This window comes from Hyla sarda, chromosome 9 (assembly GCF_029499605.1).
Source record: "Hyla sarda isolate aHylSar1 chromosome 9, aHylSar1.hap1, whole genome shotgun sequence".
Lineage (NCBI taxonomy): Eukaryota > Metazoa > Chordata > Amphibia > Anura > Hylidae > Hyla > Hyla sarda.
The window spans coordinates 34954465-34972395 of NC_079197.1; the positions used below are offsets into that span (position 1 = coordinate 34954465).

Here is a 17931-nt window from a genome sequence, read left to right on the forward strand (position 1 = left end):
CTGCTGAAAGAATACTTGTCTTTCATAGCGCTGCGGCGGCATATGTACATAGAAGCACTGCGGGGGCCAGATAATGCTATATGTCTGGCCCCCACAGTGCTTCTATAATCATATGCCTCCGCAGCACTATGAATAAAAAGTATTCTAACAGCAGTGCATCGGGCCGGGAAGCTGGCTGGCCCGATGCGCTGCTGATGGATATAGCGTTATCTGTCCCCCACGGTGCGTCTATGTACATTTAAAAAATCACCACGCCCCCCTCCCATAGACTTGCATTGAGGGGGCGGGGCATAATGTCACAAGGGGCAGAGTTGTGATTTCACTATAATCCATCTCCATGGTCGGGAGGCAAAAGACTGAGAACCTCCAGCGCTTCCGGCAGTACTTAAAGGTGGGTGCTGCATGCTAGATTGTGGGGGTCCCCAGCGGCGGGACCCCCGCGATCAGACATCTTATCCCCTATCCTTTGGATAGGGGATAAGATGTCTTGGGGCCCGAGTACCCCTTTAAAGGGGCATTTCCTTTAACACTCTATATCCATAGGATAGCCCTTACTAAGAGAATGGGGTCAAAAGACCCCAGTTCTCCAGATTGATAGTGGGCCCACACCTGTCAGGTATAACAGTAACTCTCTGTGACGTCATCATGAGCGAGGGGGTCACTTTGTGTCCTATGATGGCTATGTCATACTAACTTAGGGGTACTGCCAGGGCACTTTCAAAATCAGGAGGAGTGTTGCTAATACCTGTAGCTGGACTCCTGCTGATAGCTCAAATTCTAGCAGTTTAACCCTTTAGATGCTGCTGTCAGTAGGTACTGGTATCCGGTAGATCTCGGTCAGTCCTTTGAACCACCAGGTACTTGTGGGGTGTTATGTCAGCGAGTGTCCTAATGAAGCCCCTTAGGTTTGCTATCATAGGGTATCTGTAAGGCCTAGCTGTGTGAAGGTTCTTTATAAAGCTGGGGGAGGGGTGTTGCTGGGATTCAGACTTCTTTCAATCTAATATTGGTGGTCTATTCTGAGGACAGGCCATCAATGTTTAATGCTTGGATAACCCATTTAAGTTGCTGAGCAGCCGACATGTGATTCTTTATCAGAACCTTCACCGCAGTGTCCAACATATGTCAAAAACAATAGTTCCTCTCACGTTTCCCCAGCCCACTAGGTTGCTGACCCTCAAGATCTTTGTGTAAGTATCCCAAATTATAGATAGAATTTCTCTCTGCAGCTGCAATTCCCCAGATCATTGGCCAGGAGCCAAACGTTGACATATAGTTTATTGTATAGCGTAAGTATCAGTGTTACATGTCTGCTGGTTTTTTACCGATACTAATCCTCCCTAGTGATCACATGTAAAATATGATGAAAAGCAAAAGGTAAGAAGACTGAAAACAAGAGCTTATTGAGCATGTAAGTAGCTAGCTTATCGCTTTTTGGCACACGTATCAGGAAGATTGTAGTCATTTTGCAGTTGCAGGAATTATGCAAAGTGTATGTAAATGGTACTGTCACTTCAAAAACACACTTTATAGAAGAACAAATATTTGCATGCATTATACTTTATGGCATTTTAAAATGTATACCGACTCATAACACATTCATCATGTATCCTCCAAATGGGAGTCCCACACCGATACATTGTGGGAAGTGAGAAACTGCATGTGGAATCCATCCTGAATACATAGTAGCACTTCAAACAACTGCAGTCTTTTCTGTGTGAACAGCACTGAACCTTTTTCAGACTCTCCAGCAGTTGCATCTGCTGAGTCTTTCTCCTGCTTTAACGATAAAACCAGAAGCCCTCCAAATACCAGCAGAGTAATGGAAGCGCTGAGACCAGGATAAAAGTAAGAATTCTTTATTCCCACAATGCAACGCGTTTCGCGGAAGTTCCGCTTCATCAGGCAACGCCTGATGAAGCGGAACTTCCGCGAAACGCGTTGCATTGTGGGAATAAAGAATTCTTACTTTTATCCTGGTCTCGGCGCTTCCATTACTCTGCTGGTGTTTGGAGGGCTTCTGGTTTTATCGTTATTCTTTGATGCAGAGCAGCTGCAGAGACCTTTTCCATTTCCTCTGTATGTTCATATCCATGGTTGTACTTGGACAGGAGTGCAACCTTATCCGGTAAGCGCAATTCACACTGTTACGTTTGTCCCGCTGACCTTAAAGGTGTACTCCGGTGAAAAACTTTTTTTTTTTTATTTAACTGGTGCCAGAAAGTTAAACAGATTTGTAAATTACTTCTATTAAAAAAATCTTAATCCTTCCAGCACTTATTAGCTGCTGAACACTACAGCGGAAATTCTTTTCTTTTTGAAACACAGAGCTGTCTGCTGACATCGTGAGCACAATGCTTTCTGCTGACATCTCTGTCCATTTTAGGAACTGTCCAGAACAGCATGGGGATTTCCTTCTACTCTGGACAGTTCCTAAAATGGACAGAGATGTCAGCAGAGAGCACTGTGCTCATGATGTCAGCAGACAGCTCTGTGTTTCAAACGGAAAATCATTTCCACTGTAGTATTAAGCAGCTAATAAGTAGAGGAAGGATTAAGATTTTTTTAATAGAAGTAATTTACAAATCTGTAAATCTGTAACTTTATGGCACCAGTTGATTTAAGAAAAGAAAAAGTTTTTCACCAGAGTACCCCTTTACGATCTCACACTACGGAGCGCATCCCTTTGTTTTTCTTTATATTTATATACTTTCTCCTGCTTTATCCAGCTTTAAATTAAATATAGGCGTCAGCGGCGAAACAGGAGAATATAAAGATTGTCTGTAATGTCATTGTTCTGACCCCTAGGTGAGATTTTTTTTTTTCATGGTACATCATGTGCAGAGAAGGGGATGTAGCTGGATGCAGTGCCATCTGTACCTAAAACCTAGGACAAGAATGGCAAAACGATACAATTTAGGAATAAAGCTTATCGGAAATGGAATAAAAAGAAGTTTCTTTAATATATTGTGAACTGAATGATGGTCACAATTATTATTCAATACTCTAAGGACACAGGAACGAGTCCCAAATGTTATTTTACAAGCCTGAATAGCTATGCCAACAGTGCAGTCATTGTGAACGTGAAGCTATCTGCGCTTCCCATTCATCCCTTTGTTCTGCAGCTTTGTACAATGCCTGTGCGGTGGCCTGCTGGAAGCTTAGTCTAGTTTATAGCCTGAGTGTTATGTTATTAAAGTGCGCTTCAGTGGAAGACACTGAGCACATCTATCTTATACTGAACAGCCAAAAAAGACTGGTTTCCACCATTTTACTAACTAAATCACATCTTGCAATACAGATTTATAGCAGGGTATTAAATATTTACCGTATTTTTTCGCCCTATAAGACGCACCGGCATATAAGACGCACCCAATTTTAAAGGTGCAAAATCTAGAAAATAAAGATTCTGAACCCAACAGTGATCTTCAAACTGCGGACCTCCAGATGTTGGAAAACTACAACTCCCAGCATGCCCGGACAGCCGTTGGCTGTCCGGGCATGCTGGGAGTTGTAGTTTTGCAGCATCTGGAGGTCCGCAGGTTGAAGACCACTGGTATAGGAGGTAATACTCACGTGTCCCCGCCGCTCCGGACCCGTCACTGCTGCCCTGGATGTCTCTCCATCGCTGTCATGGTGTCCCGGAAGTCTTCTTCCCCGGGATCCACGCTCTGCGTCACGTCGCCATCTTCACGTCGCTATGCACGCCACTCCTATTGGATGACGGGATGGCATGCGCGACGACGTGAAGACGTTGAAGGAGAGCGCCGCCATGCAGGGGATCCCGGCACGGAGCAGACACAGAGGAGGCAGGTAAGGTCCCTCCCAGTGTCCTGTAAGTTGTTCGGGACGCCGCAATTTCACCACGGCGGTCCCGAACAGCCCGACTGAGCAGCCGGGTTAGTGTCACTTTCGCTTCAGACGCGGCGGTCAGCTTTGATTGCCGCTTCTGAAGGGTTAATACAGGGCATGACCGCGATCGGTGATGTCCCGGCCGTTGATGGCCGCAGGAACTGCCTGGATAGATGTGTATTCACCGTATAAGACGCACCAACTTTTCCCCCCCCAGTTTTGGGGAAGAAAAAGTGCATCTTAGGCTGGGTTCACACTACGTTTTGTCCCATACGGGAGCGCATACGGCAGGGGGGAGCTAAAAGCTCGCGCTCCCGTATGTCACCGTATGCGCTCCCGTATGCCATTCATTTCAATGAGCCGACCGGAGTGAAACGTTCGGTCCGGTCGGCTCATTTTTGCGCCGTATGCGCTTTTACAACCGGACCTAAAACCGTGGTTGACCACAGTTTTAGGTCCGGTTGTAAAAGCGCATACGGCGCAAAAATGAGCCGACCGGACCGAACGTTTCACTCCGGTCGGCTTATTGAAATGAATGGCATACGGGAGCACATACGGTGACATACGGGAGCGCGAGCTTTTAGCTCCCCCCTGCCGTATGCGCTCCCGTATGGGAGAAAACGTGGTGTGAACCCAGCCTTATACGGCAATTCCCTAGTGGATGTATCTTATGGCATTGTATACATAATGTATCCTTTCATATGTGAGAGGGAGTATGGAGACTTCATTGAGGTGGGCAGCGCAAGTTTTGATTGAAGTGATTGTCAGGTATTAGAAATACGCTGCTCTTTTTTTTGGGCGGGGGTGGTAGGGTTAAAACAGCACCACTCTTATCCACAGGTTGTGTGAAGTTTTGCACCTCAGCTCCATAGAGGACTGATGATCTGCAATACTACTCAAACCTATGACTGAATAACTGGACAACTCCTTTTAACTGTCATGTTTTTTGAGCAAATTTTTGGGTGCAACCTGACATGAACACCTGATGTAACATAACCTAGTGTTAAAGGGGTACTCCACTGGAAAAAAAAATGTTAAATCAACTGGTGCCAGAAAGTTAAACAGATTTGTAAATTACTTCTATTTAAAAATCTTAAAGGGGTATTCCAGGCCAAAACTTATATATATATATATATATATATATATATATATAACTGGCTCCGGAAAGTTAAACAGATTTGTAAATTACTTCTATTAAAAAATCTTAATCCTTCCAATAGTTATTAGCTTCTGAAGTTGAGTTGCTGTTTTCTGTCTAACTGCTCTCTGATAACTCACATCCCAGGAGCTGTGCAGTTCCTATGGGGATATTCTCCCATCATGCACAGCTCACGGGACGTGACATCATCATTGAGCAGTTAGACAGAAAACTTCAGAAGCTAATAACTATTGGAAGGATTAAGATTTTTTAATAGAAGTCATTTACAAATCTGTTTAACTTTCCGGAGCCAGTTGATATATAAAAAAAAGTTTTTGCCTGGAATACCCCTTTAATCCTTCCAGTACTTATCAGCTGCTAAAAGCTCCGCAGGAAATTCTTTCCTTTCTGTCATACCACAGTGCTCTCTGCTGACACCTCTTTCCGTGTCAGAAACTGTCCAGAGCAGGAGAGGTTTGCTATGGGAATTTTCCCCTACTCTGGACAGTTCCTAAAATGGACAGAGGTCTCAGCAGAGAACACTGTGGTCAGACAGAAAGGAAATTCAAATAGAAAAGAACTTCCTGTGGAGCATTTAGCAGCTGATAATTACTGGAAGGATTAAGATTTTTAAATAGAAGTAATTTACAAATCTGTTTAACTTTCTGGCACCTGTTGATTTAAAAAAAAAAAAAATTCCAGCGGAGTACTCCTTTAAAGGAGATATGCAGTGGAAAACTTTTATGTCCCCCTGTGCCCGGAGCAACGGGGGAACTTAGGACGGTGAGTTAAAGTGTATTTTTTTTATTTTATTTTTTATTTATTTTGCATATCCCCTTTTAAAGCGTAACATGGTGTCCAGATAAGTCAAAAGTTCAGATCGCAGTCTCAGTCCTGAGACCTGCTGCAATCATGAATAATAGGCAGCAGCAGTGCACAGCTGTGCTCTTCACTCCCCAGTGCCCATTCATTTCATAGATTAATGCAGTGAAAGAATCAGATTTTATTGCCAGCTGGGGATTAAAGTGCGTGCTGCAGTTCACTTTACTCGGCCATTACTCACCATCACAGCTTGTCTCTGGACTGAGACCCTGTGCTATGTAAACTGGACAACATGTCAGAAGTTTTTACAAATGACTCTGGGGGAGATTTATAAAAACCTGTCCAGAGGAAAAGTTGCTGAGTTGCTCATAGCAACCAATCAGATCGCTTCTTTCATTTTTCAGAGGCCTTTTAAAAAATGAAAGAAGCAATCTGATTGGTTGCTGCTGGCAACTCAACAACTTTACTTCTGGACAAGTTTTGATAAATCTCCCCTACTATCTCTTTAAAGGGGTACTCCGGTGGAAAACTTTTTTTAAATCAACTGGTGCCAGTACTTATTAGCTGCTGAATACTACAGAGGAAGTTCATTTCTTTTTGAATATATTTTCTGTCTGACCACAGTGCTTTCTGCTGCCACCTCTGAGGAAATTATTTTCTTTTTGGAACACAGTGCTCTCTGCTGACATCACGAGCACAGTGCTCTCTGCTGACATCTCTGTCTATTTTAGGAACTGTCCAGAGCAGCATATGTTTTCTATGGGGATTTTCTCCTACTCTGGACAGTTCTTAAAATGGACAGAGATGTCAGCAGAGAGCACTGTGCTCGTGATATCAGCAGAGAGCTCTGTACTCGAAAAAAAAAAAAGAAAATAATTTCCTCTGTAGTATACAGCAGCTAATAAGTACTGGTAGGATTAAGATTTTTTAATAGAAGTAATTTACAAATCTGTTTAACTTTCTGGCACCAGATGATTAAAAAAAACAAGATCTCCTCGTATTTCTTCTTATGTCCTTTTCAAATGGATACAGACAGAGTATAGCCTTTTGTGACAGCGCCACTTTGAGTTAACCCCTTTGTTTTTTCTTTTATTTACATGAATTGTACATTATTGTTCATATGTTAAAACAGACGTGGACAGGAAGATTGAAACATTAAGAGAGAGGAAAAAAGAAAGAGGGAAATTGCGCCCCTAGTGAAGAACGTTTAAAAATTGAGTTTACACGTAGTCAAGGTTAAACTCACCGGAGGGCGTTGCGCTCAGGGCACAACTCCTAAAAAGTGTGGTATGGTAACAATTCCCAGGTCCGCAGCCTCAGTCCTCTGGTAGCAGGCACGCTGTCCCAGTGTAACGTAATAGCAGGTATTGGAAGAAAATGTGGACAAATTTTGGCGCTGGAACTCTGGATATTAAGAAAATCGGGAACACATCCGCATTCCTTTCAGAGGCTTTATTGTGAATACATAAGCTACGCGTTTCTGTTCCGAACCGGACCCTTCGTCAGGCAAGGTATATCTGGACAGGAAGATGGCTTGGTTGTTGGGGTCAAGAAGACATCTCCCTGTTGTCAGTTCTTTCATCTGCAGAAACGTAAGATTTCATACACTGTTAAAGGTTCATGAACCATAAATAGGACCCTTATTCCAAGAAACTAGACAAACAACCATGTACATCACAAAGCAATTTCTACAATCTTCAGAAAGCCTTGTGTGAGAAAACACTCCCCCCGCCAAAAGCCCACTTTACTTTCAGGAATAGATTACTGAAGGAAAAAAAACAATAGTCCCCCATGACTTCATATGATTATTGCTGATTTGTGACATAAGATCAATTACTAATGTTGATATGAACGGATAACTTTGCTTTCCATGGATGTATGCTGTTGTTTGCACTTTTAGGTCTTGAGACAGGATGTATCTGTTTCTATTGACTTCTAATGAAAGTTTTGTTTTTGTTTGTTTTTTTTTGTTTGTTTTTTAAGTTCTATTGATGATGATAATCCTTTTTTCTTTCTTGTTATATTTTAGAGATCCATTCGATCATTTGCTAATGATGATCGTCATGTCATGGCAAAGCACTCTACTATATACCCTTCTCCAGAAGAGTTGGAAGCAGTCCAGAACATGGTATCTACAGTAGAATGTGCCCTCAAACATGTCTCAGATTGGATGGATGAGCGCACTAAAAGTTCGACAGCAGAAAACAGCGACCTGCAGATCAAAACAGAGGAGAAGGAAGAAACCACCACGTGAGTAAAGTGATTGGACTCCTAATACAGAGTGGATGTGAATGATACTGAAGCGTAGAAACAATTGACAGTAGTGGAGGCCATTGTCAAACTGCTATGCAGTGAATACATTTATTATAAGTGTCTGATTAGTTCAGTTCCCCGGATAGCAATGTTTTTCAGATCACTAATATATATTCCAAACAAAAAAAATAAAACCTTGCAGTATTTATTTGAGCTTTCACACTAGACCAGTGTTTCCCAATCAATGACAGACGGCTCCCCGCCACTGCAGGTTAGCGCACTCGCGGAGAACCGAAACCAGAAGTGAGGCGGCAGGAGTGTATCCTGGAACAGATTGGGGACTGTTACCCTGAGGGATGTACCCATTTCCTGCAATGCTGCTGCACTGTCTATACACTGTGTATCGGGTGTCTTCCCCTCTACTATATACATTGTTCTTTGCTCACCAGTTTTTATATAAATATCATAGTGCAGTTTACCGCTTCTTTAGGGCTTAACTATAATAGCCCAATTTATTGAGATCTATTGCTTATTTATTACTCCCCTGATGACGCAATGATATTGTGGTAGAAACGCGTTGGGTATTTTTTGAATGGTTCAGCAATAGTCCGTGATGCTCTGTAATGAATGTGTGGTAACTTCAATTATTTGGTAGTTGTTATGATTTGGTGCTGGTAATTTAAAGCACAATCACAAGATTTGGTGTATTTTAATGTATATCTATTAAAAGTTATATTTTATGGCATTTCCCCTCCATATCAGCACAATAATTGGTTGTTGATCCTACTTCATATCTATGCCGGGAATAATGGGCCCCATGCAGGCTCTCCAATAGGTGTTTATATGTTCTAATACCAGTGTTTCCCATCCAAAGTGCCTCCAGCTGTTGCGAAACTACAACTCCCAGCATGCCCGGACAGCCAACTGCTGTCCGGGCATGCTGTGAGTTGTAGTTTCGCAACAGCTGGAGGCACCCCGGTTGGGAAACAATGCACTAGACTTACACTTTCTGTTCTCTGTTCTGTAGAGATCACTTCATAGCAGTCATCTCACCATCATAGGCAGAATTACAATAAATTGTGACACCTCTATATACATACATACATATATATATATATATATATATATATATATATATATATTATATAGCTGGATGGGAATAAAACCTGTCCATGGAACTCAAAGTGATACAATTCATTTAAAGCAAAACTACTTTTGAACTACTTTTTATTTAACAATAAAAGTTTTTTTTTTTTAATCTTAAAAGGTTACTCCGGTGGAAAACCTTATTTATTTATTTATTTTTTAAATCAACTGGTGGCAGAAAGTTAAACAGATTTGTAAATTAAAATTAGGTGCAGCTCACAACAGAAGGACCGAGGCAATCAAAGCTAAAGCCGGACCCCACCGGCAACAATAATAAATATCAATTGGAATTGGTGAGGTCCTAGAGGCATAAGCTATATATTCCAATAGATTTGTAAATTACTTCTATGACTTCTATCTTTACCCTTCCAGTACTTTTTAGCAGCTGTATGCTATGCTCTTTTCTTTTTGAATTTCTTTTTTGTCTTGTCCACAGTGCTCTCTGCTGATACCTCTGTCCGTGGAACTGTCCAGAGCAGGAGAAAATCCCCATTGCAAACCTATGCTGCTCTGGACAGTTCCTGACACGGACAGAGAGCACTGTGGACAAGACCAAAAAGAAATTCAAAAAGAAAAGAATTTCCTCTGTAGCATACAGCCGCTAAAAAGTACTGGAAGAGTAAAGATTTTTTAATAGAAGTCATTTACAAATCTGTTTAACATTTTGGCACCAGTTGATTTAAAAAAAAAAAAAGATATGTGGAGAGCCACTGTCTTAACTTGTGACACATACACAAGATGCTATGCTTGTTTTTTTTATATATATATATATATATATATATATATATATATATATATATATATTTTGTATTTCTACAATAAAGAAAAGCTGATTTTAAGGAATTTTCCCAGAAAATCTCCCCCTGTTCTGTCTAATCATTATGCAGTTGTAGAAGGTAAATTCTGCTTGACTGCCACTCCAGTAAAAGGTCGCCAGTGATTTGGCTATGGGGGCATGGTCCCAGTAGTCAGACTCCCACCAATCTAAGATCACCTATCCGATAGGTGACAGTTCATAGCGCACGTTTTGAATTTTGTTTTTCCATTTTGTTAGTTTACACATTGAAATTAGATGAAAGAGCTCTTTGTGTTATTGCTTTCTTACATGAGCCCGACCATGATTTGCATTTGGTTATGTTTGTTTTAAACTAAATTTTACTTTAGCTTTGCATGAATTCAGTTTTTTTTCTTTACATGTTCATATTTCTTCAGTTATATTAATTATTTTTTTTTTTGTAGAAATGTTGAAAGTAAATAATAAATTATACAATTCACTAATATATCACTCACTTGTTATATGATAGTCAAACCCACTATTACCGTGGTTTGTTTATTCCCTGTTACTTTTTTCCTAATTTCCCATAAGCCTGTGGTCTGTAGCCATGAGAGAACCAAATATATAGACATCTGACACTTGGTATGTCTGCTCATTACAAGCTATGTAGTGAACATTTACCTTGGGGAGAATTCCCTTATGGAGTTGATGAAATGGTTGCTTCTTAGCAACAGACCTTGCAGAGCTGCCTGGTCAGCATGAACAGTTTTACTACTGTGTATACAATCCCCATTGAACTCTATGAATCGGTGGTCAGGAGCGACCAGGCATTAAATATGTCCTTTAAGACTGCTGAGCCATGGAGATCACTTGTATTTAGAGTTACACAGCGCGCTCTACTGCCGTACCCTCTGAGGGGCGGGATACCAAGAGGAGACCGCGTGTCTTCTTAGAGGTGAGAAGATGGGTCAGCTCCAGACATCAGTTCCTGTGGTCCATGTAGCTGCTGTATGCAGAAAATACCCACCCATCTCTAAATATGCATATCCTTTTCAGAGTGGTCAAGTGGGATTAGACTCTGATGTCATTAGGACGTAATTGCTCTGAAGAGGATATACATATTCAGAGATGGGCGGGCATATGGCAGCGGAGGGGACAGAGGCAGGGAAGATTGGAGAGCCCACTCCTACCTCCATTGCACATAAGGAGCATATTAGCAGCAGATGCTCTAAACCTACAACAGGACCACAGTTCGGAGGGAGTAATACATCATTTTACTATTTCACCTTCAGTGTAACCCTGTGTGTTGGGCTTAGTGCGGGTGGACCCGGACAAATGATTGGGCACCTGTATCAACATCAAGACATGTTCTTATTTAGTTTTTGTAGTGGTTGGAACTCTCTATCGTACTGCATGGATATCAATGACAGATTCTTGAGAAGGACTACCAACAATTTTTGGATGAGAGCCACATACCAAATGCCACTTTGGATAAGTTGTTTGGGAACCTAAGGACTTGATAATCAATCCCCTAAGCTCTTCCCAGATCAAGTGAAAGGGACCTTTTGGAGTTTGTTGCTCAAAAGTAATATAAACTCTTAGGTGTCCTTATGCAGTGGAAAATTAAGGCCTATACCCCTTGTCTCACCATGTCAAAAATACATATGATAGCACTGCTATAATTATGTGTGTGTGTGTGTGTGTATGTATATATATATATATATATATATATATATATATATATATATATATACACACATACACACACACACACACACACACACACACAGTGCCTTGCAAAAGTATTCAACACCTTGCCTTTTTACGATTTTGGTGCCTCACTACCTGGAATTAACATGGATTGTTTGAGGATTTTGATAATTTAATTTACGGACTATACCCACAACTTTGAAGATGTTTTTTTTTTTTTTTTTTTTTATTGTAAAGCAGATACCAAATAGGACAATATAACAGAAAAAGTCAATGTGCATAACTATTCACCCCCTAAAGTCAATACTTTGTAGAGCCACCTTTTGCGGCAATCACAGCTCCAAGTGGCTTTGGATAAGTCTCTATGAGCTTACCACACCTTACCACGGGGATTTTTGCCAATTCCTCCTTTCAAAACTGCTCCAGCTCCTTCAAGTTATATGATTTGCGCTTGTCAACAGCAATCTTTAAGTCTGACCACTTATTTTCAATTGGATTGAGATCTCGGCTTTGACTAGGCCATTCCAACACATTTACATGTTTCCCCTTAAACCACTCAAGTGTTGCTTTAGCAGTGTGTTTGGGGTCATTGTCCTGCTGGAAGGTGAATCTCCATCTTAGCCTCAAATCGTGCACAGAGTGGTACAGGTTTTGCTCAAGAATATCACTGTATTTAGCACCATCCATCTTTCCCTAAACTCTGACCAGTTTCCCAGTCCCTGCTGCTAAAAAAACATAGTGTTCTTTGGGTGATGTGTTGGGTTGGGTTTGCGCGAGACATAGCGTTTTCTTTGATGGCCGAAAAGTTAAATTTTATTCTAATCCAGGGATGTGGAAATTGTATCACCAGACGCCCGGGACATGGAGTTCCGTGCGCCGGGCAGGTGAATTCTTTGGGCAAGCAGGGTTAAATGCCTGAGAAACTCGAATATAATGGGGCAATCATTCTCGCCCCATCACTAAACTCCTAGAGACTGCAGCTGCATGCTGAAGCCTATAGCGAGCTGCGCAGGAAATCGGCGTCCCGGCGTAGGCGCATGCATTGATGTCACTCATCACGCGCACCTCCTTCAGGACCGAGGATGCGGTCCAGCAACACAACCGCCAACCCCCTGAGCCTGCCGGAGTTGACATGGGGACGGAGGACAGGTAAAAGCAGGGGGAGGGGGTTTGGTGAATCAGTGAATGATGGGGCAAAGGAGGGGAGGGTGTAATATAATGGCACAGGGGGGGGGTCTGAAATATAATGGCACAGGGGGGGCTGAAATATAATGGCACGGGGGAGTGGAAATAAAATGGCACAGGAGCATCAGAGAAGGGGGAATATAACAGTACAGGGGAATGATATGGCACAGGGTGTGATAAAGGGGGGGGGTGAATGAACTGGCACAGGATGGTAGCAGCATTTCTAATGCTGATACTGGTACTACAGTGTGCATTGTCGATGCGCAACACGATGCATGCAATTGGCAGTATAGCAAGGAGTGTGTCATCAAACTATGTAAGGGTGTCACCATGAAAAGTTTGGAAAGCTCTGACTTAGGGAGTGTAATTGTTTAAATGGGAGCCCTACCTGATGGGGGTCATATCTATCTGGGGCCTGTCTACCTACTGGGGAAGCTCTACCTAATACGGGTCATATATATCTGGGGCTCTGTATTGGAGCCCTACCTTTTTACCAACTGGGGGGGACATATATATCTGGGGCCCTATTTACATACTAGGTGAGCCCTTCATGCCTGCCTACATGATGAGGGAACATACCTACCTGAAGGGGGGACTACCTATTTAATGGGGCAGACTTATCAGGGGCCCTATCCACCTAATGGGGTGACATATTGGTCTGCCTATTAAGTTTCTATTAATAAAGACCTATTTTGGTTGAAATTATTTTATGTACCAGGACAAGTGGATCGCCATGAGGGACAAGTAGATTGTGTTCTGTTTTAGTCCCTTAGATAAGTATATATATATATTTTTTTCCACATCCCTGCTCATCAGACCAGAGCACCTTCCTCCATACATTTTGGGAGTCTCCCACATGCCCTTTCGCAAACTCACAACGTGCCTTTTTGTTTTTAGCTGAAAGTAAATGCTTTCTTCTGGCTACTCTGCCATAAAGCCCAACTCTATGGAGTGTACGGCTTATTGTCTTCCTATGTACAGATACCCCCGGCTCTGCTGTGGAACTCTGCAGCTCCTCTAGGGTTACCTTACGTCTCTGTTCTGCCTCTCTGATTAATGCCCTCCTTGCCCGGTCCGTGAGTTTTGGTGGGTGCCCGTCTCTTCGCAGGTTTGCTGTTGTCATCTTCTTTGCATTTGGTTATGATAGATTTGATGCTCTTGGGGATCATCAAAGATTTGGATATTTTTTTATAACCTAACCCTGACTTTTGCTTCTCAACAACATTGTCCCTTACTTGTTTGGAGAGTTCCTTGGTCTTCATGGCAGTGTTTGGTTACTGATGCCTCTTGCTTAGGTGTTGCAGCCTCTGGGGCCTTTCAAAAAAGGTTTATATGTAATTACAGATCATGTGACATTGCACACAGGTGGACATCATTTTACTAATTATGTGACTTCTGAAGGTAATTGGTTGCCCCAGAGCTTTTTATGGGCTTCCTAACAAAGGGGATGAATACATAAGCACATGCCAATTTTCGGTTTTCGATTTCTAAACAATAGTTTTAATTATATATTTTTGTAATTTCACTTCACCAACTTAGACTATTGTGTTCTGATCCATGACATAAATCTCAGATTAATAAAACATTGATCTTAAGGCTGTAGTGTACCAAATTACAAAAAAAGTCAAGGTGGATGAATACTTTTGCAAGGCACTGTGTGTGTTTGTGTGTGTGTGTGTATAACCACACACACACACACAATATATAATATGTATGTGTAATATAATTTTTTACTATTACTACTATTTTACTGCTATATACATTCTTACTATTTTATTTTAAATGAGCGGACAACCTCTTGAGGCGGTTTCTGTGTATGACTATATAGCATTATGTTTCCTGCTTCAGAGGGTCAGGTTGTATGTATTTTTTCATGCTTAGTGTCCCATTGGAATCTCAGTATGTAAAGCGGAAACTGCGGAGATATTAGCTTTACTTTATATTCGTTTTTCAAGTTTCCAGGGTTTATACCTAGAGAGTAAATCTGGCCACATACATAAACACCTTCTCGATTGGTTATCATAAAGATACAGTTTAGGGCCTCACTCTTAAAAGATGCTGTAGAAACTCTTTGGGGATTTTTGGTGATTTCCAACTAAAATGACAGATCTGTTCTATCTTGACATGAACCTTTTAGCTCTTGTATTTTTCTACAAATTATTGCAGTTATTTTTAGTGTGTTATTCAATTCAGTTGTTTACATGTATTATTAGGACTGTGCTTACTGTATACCTCTTTTGATTGGCTGCTGATTGGGAATAATCTATGGCCAGACTCCTCTTGCAGTTACTTATCTACCTAACAAAAGGAGCAAGCGTATTAAAATCTGCCTACCTGCTCCATCTTTTCCCAAACATCTGCAGTAGGGATAGAGTTGGGAGGCTCCCATACATATTAAGTGATTGGCTAGCCGCAATGAGTCAGGTTCAGCTGACGTTATGCTGTTGTGTATGACCGTCTTACAGGGGTTATCCTATGAAACACATGCAGATAATTGTATGATCACTCCACATGGTGCTCTATGTAAAGCCTTTGGGACTGACAGGGCCAGGTGGGGGCCTCCAGCAATCATACATGGATAGGTGATAATTTTTTGTCATAGATAGGTGATAATTCATGGATAGGTGATAATTGTTTGTCATATGAGATGTAATCTGCATCTATGAGATAAAAACGCTTGTCAGTCAGTGTTTAAAATACTGGTGCACACCATTCAATGGGAATCTTAGCAGTTTAATGCTTATCTTTATTTTCAGGTAACTTTTCATGATAAGCTAACATGTGTACATAAAGGGGTAGTGCTGTAACTGGCCATTTTATCACTTTTTTTATACGCCATTTTCAACAGTTTTCCCTATCTCCAAGCTCTCTTTACACTTTTCCTTTACTATCATCTATTATTTCTCTCATACATGGTGCACATGCTGAGTAGATGATCCTGTTCCCCTATATCTCTCTAACACACCCTTAGAAGCAGAAGCTTGAAAGACATTATAGAGTAGTACTAATCAGTGAATGAAGACCTGAGGTAAGATCTAATTCTTACTATACGCTTCTGTAGTTTTTATATATATATATATATATATATATATATATATCTTCTTAGGAAAAGAAGCAGCACATCCACAGGGAGCAGCCAAAAAAGGAAGAGAGGTGCATGCCGTCACAGGGGCACGGGTTAAGAGTCCCAACTTAAGTAGTAGTGGAAAAAGACCGCAGCACACACGATGTGTTCCAATGTAAAAAAGTGAATTTATTCCATAAAAGCAGCAAGCTTGCTGCTTTTATGGAATAAATTCACTTTTTTACATTGGAACACATCGTGTGTGCTGCGGTCTTTTTCCACTACTATATATATATATATATATATATAATCTGGCTCCACTTCTCTCTGGCTCCACTTCTCTCCAGCCAGTCCCACTCTCCATAGACTTGTATGGGCAGCATGTAACTTGATCTCTTAATTAGTCAGTCTCCTCTCTTAAGACGGCTGAAGAGGTGTAAAGATGTGTATATCTTTTTTTAATACCTTTTGTCTCAACTAGACAACCCCTTTTTTGAAGGATGCCCCCTAGTGGTTAGATGATCACTGCCACTTTAGCTCCTGAAACACCCAGCAATCAGGTATTATCGCTAGGCCATGTAGACAAGAATGCAAACTAATAGGAGGAATACATCCATAAGCTGTTACAAAGACAACCCTTTACATTGCAATTCCCTGCACATTGAATCTGTGTCAGAATGCAAAAAGAACTTATTCTTGCATTAGAGTGGCCTCCAAATATTTGATATATTGTGTCCTACATATCTAGTCTTACTTTGAAATCCTGGTGCTGTTTTCATGTTACTTTCTGGCTGCTGATTGGCCTTGAGTTAATTTATGAAAGGGTTAAAAAGGTACCACATTGTAATTGCTGCCCTGTTGCTCTCCCAGGCAGGTTTTTTTTTGTGTGTTTATTTTGCATTGCTAAATAAATTTTAATATGCCTGGTTGCAAGTCCCACATCTCTGGACCTAAGTGAGAGGGACATTGCTGACACAGCAGCCGAGCGTCTTGTTTTAGTGTACTTAGAGGCATCCTCACGTACTGCTTCCTGCAGGCTAAGCACTCTCCACCTCTGCAAGTAGCCTATTATTCATAGCTCAGGTAGAATGATCTTCCCAGTGGGATTTAGTAACCCACTGCAATTTCTCAACTTGAAATAAATGGTAGTCTCACAGATGGCGTGATTCTGTTTACAGTTTTGCTTCTTACCGCTCCTTTTCCCCATATAATCCCTCAGAGTCAGCCTGCACTCGGCTTTTTGTAATGACTCTTCCCAGAATTGTGTATTTCTCCCAAAAGATGGGGACGTGTCTAAGCACTTGTTTGTTATCCTCCTTTATTTGGATGCTTCTCATTCTTAAATTCAGTAGAAAGCTTTTAATATGTAAAGAAAGGATGCCCATTAGGGACAAATACTGGTGAAATCTGCAGGATTGAAGTAGAGAGCACTAACTTGGGATTATCTTTAGGTCTTGACACACAAATGTATACGTGGACAAGTGCATATACTGCTTTATAAGGGAATCCACTAGACAGACCTGCACCAAACTGTACAACATTTTTTAGTGAATTATGCAAAAAAGAATCGGTGGTTAAGTCTGCAGTTGCAGATCCATAAGAATACATTTTATTACATATTCTTCCACATTAAACTTATATATGCAACAAATCCATGCTCATTCCTCAGCATGGATGAGATTTGTACAATCTTATCAATGTGTATACTACAAATCCTGCATGAACTTACGTTGTGGGTTACATATGCAAATAGGCAAAGCTCCAGTATATGTGCTACATAGGACTCCATTCACCAATGGAGGATTTTACATTCACGTTTCGGAAGACAGGAACTCCGGTGGATGTGGATCCGCTGGACCCTGTGTGGCTGATGACTCGGACCGTACCAGGGAGCGGAGCCTAAGGTGCCGCTGGTTTTCACCAGAGCCCGCCGCAAAGCGGGATGGACTTGCTGCGGCAGGCGGACTTGCTACCCCTGGTACAGCT

At 41.4% G+C, this 17931-nt stretch overlaps 1 protein-coding gene across 6 annotated transcripts in view; it reads left to right on the top strand.

The window, feature by feature from the left end:
• STRBP (spermatid perinuclear RNA binding protein) overlaps nucleotides 1–17931 on the top strand; it is a 163189-nt gene that overhangs the window by 84686 nt on the left and 60572 nt on the right. For all 6 annotated transcript variants that reach the window (XM_056539275.1, XM_056539271.1, XM_056539276.1 and 3 more), the window contains one exon: nucleotides 7842–8062. In XM_056539275.1, the coding sequence (XP_056395250.1) occupies nucleotides 7842–8062 (221 nt within the window). The remainder of the gene's footprint in view (nucleotides 1–7841; nucleotides 8063–17931) is intronic.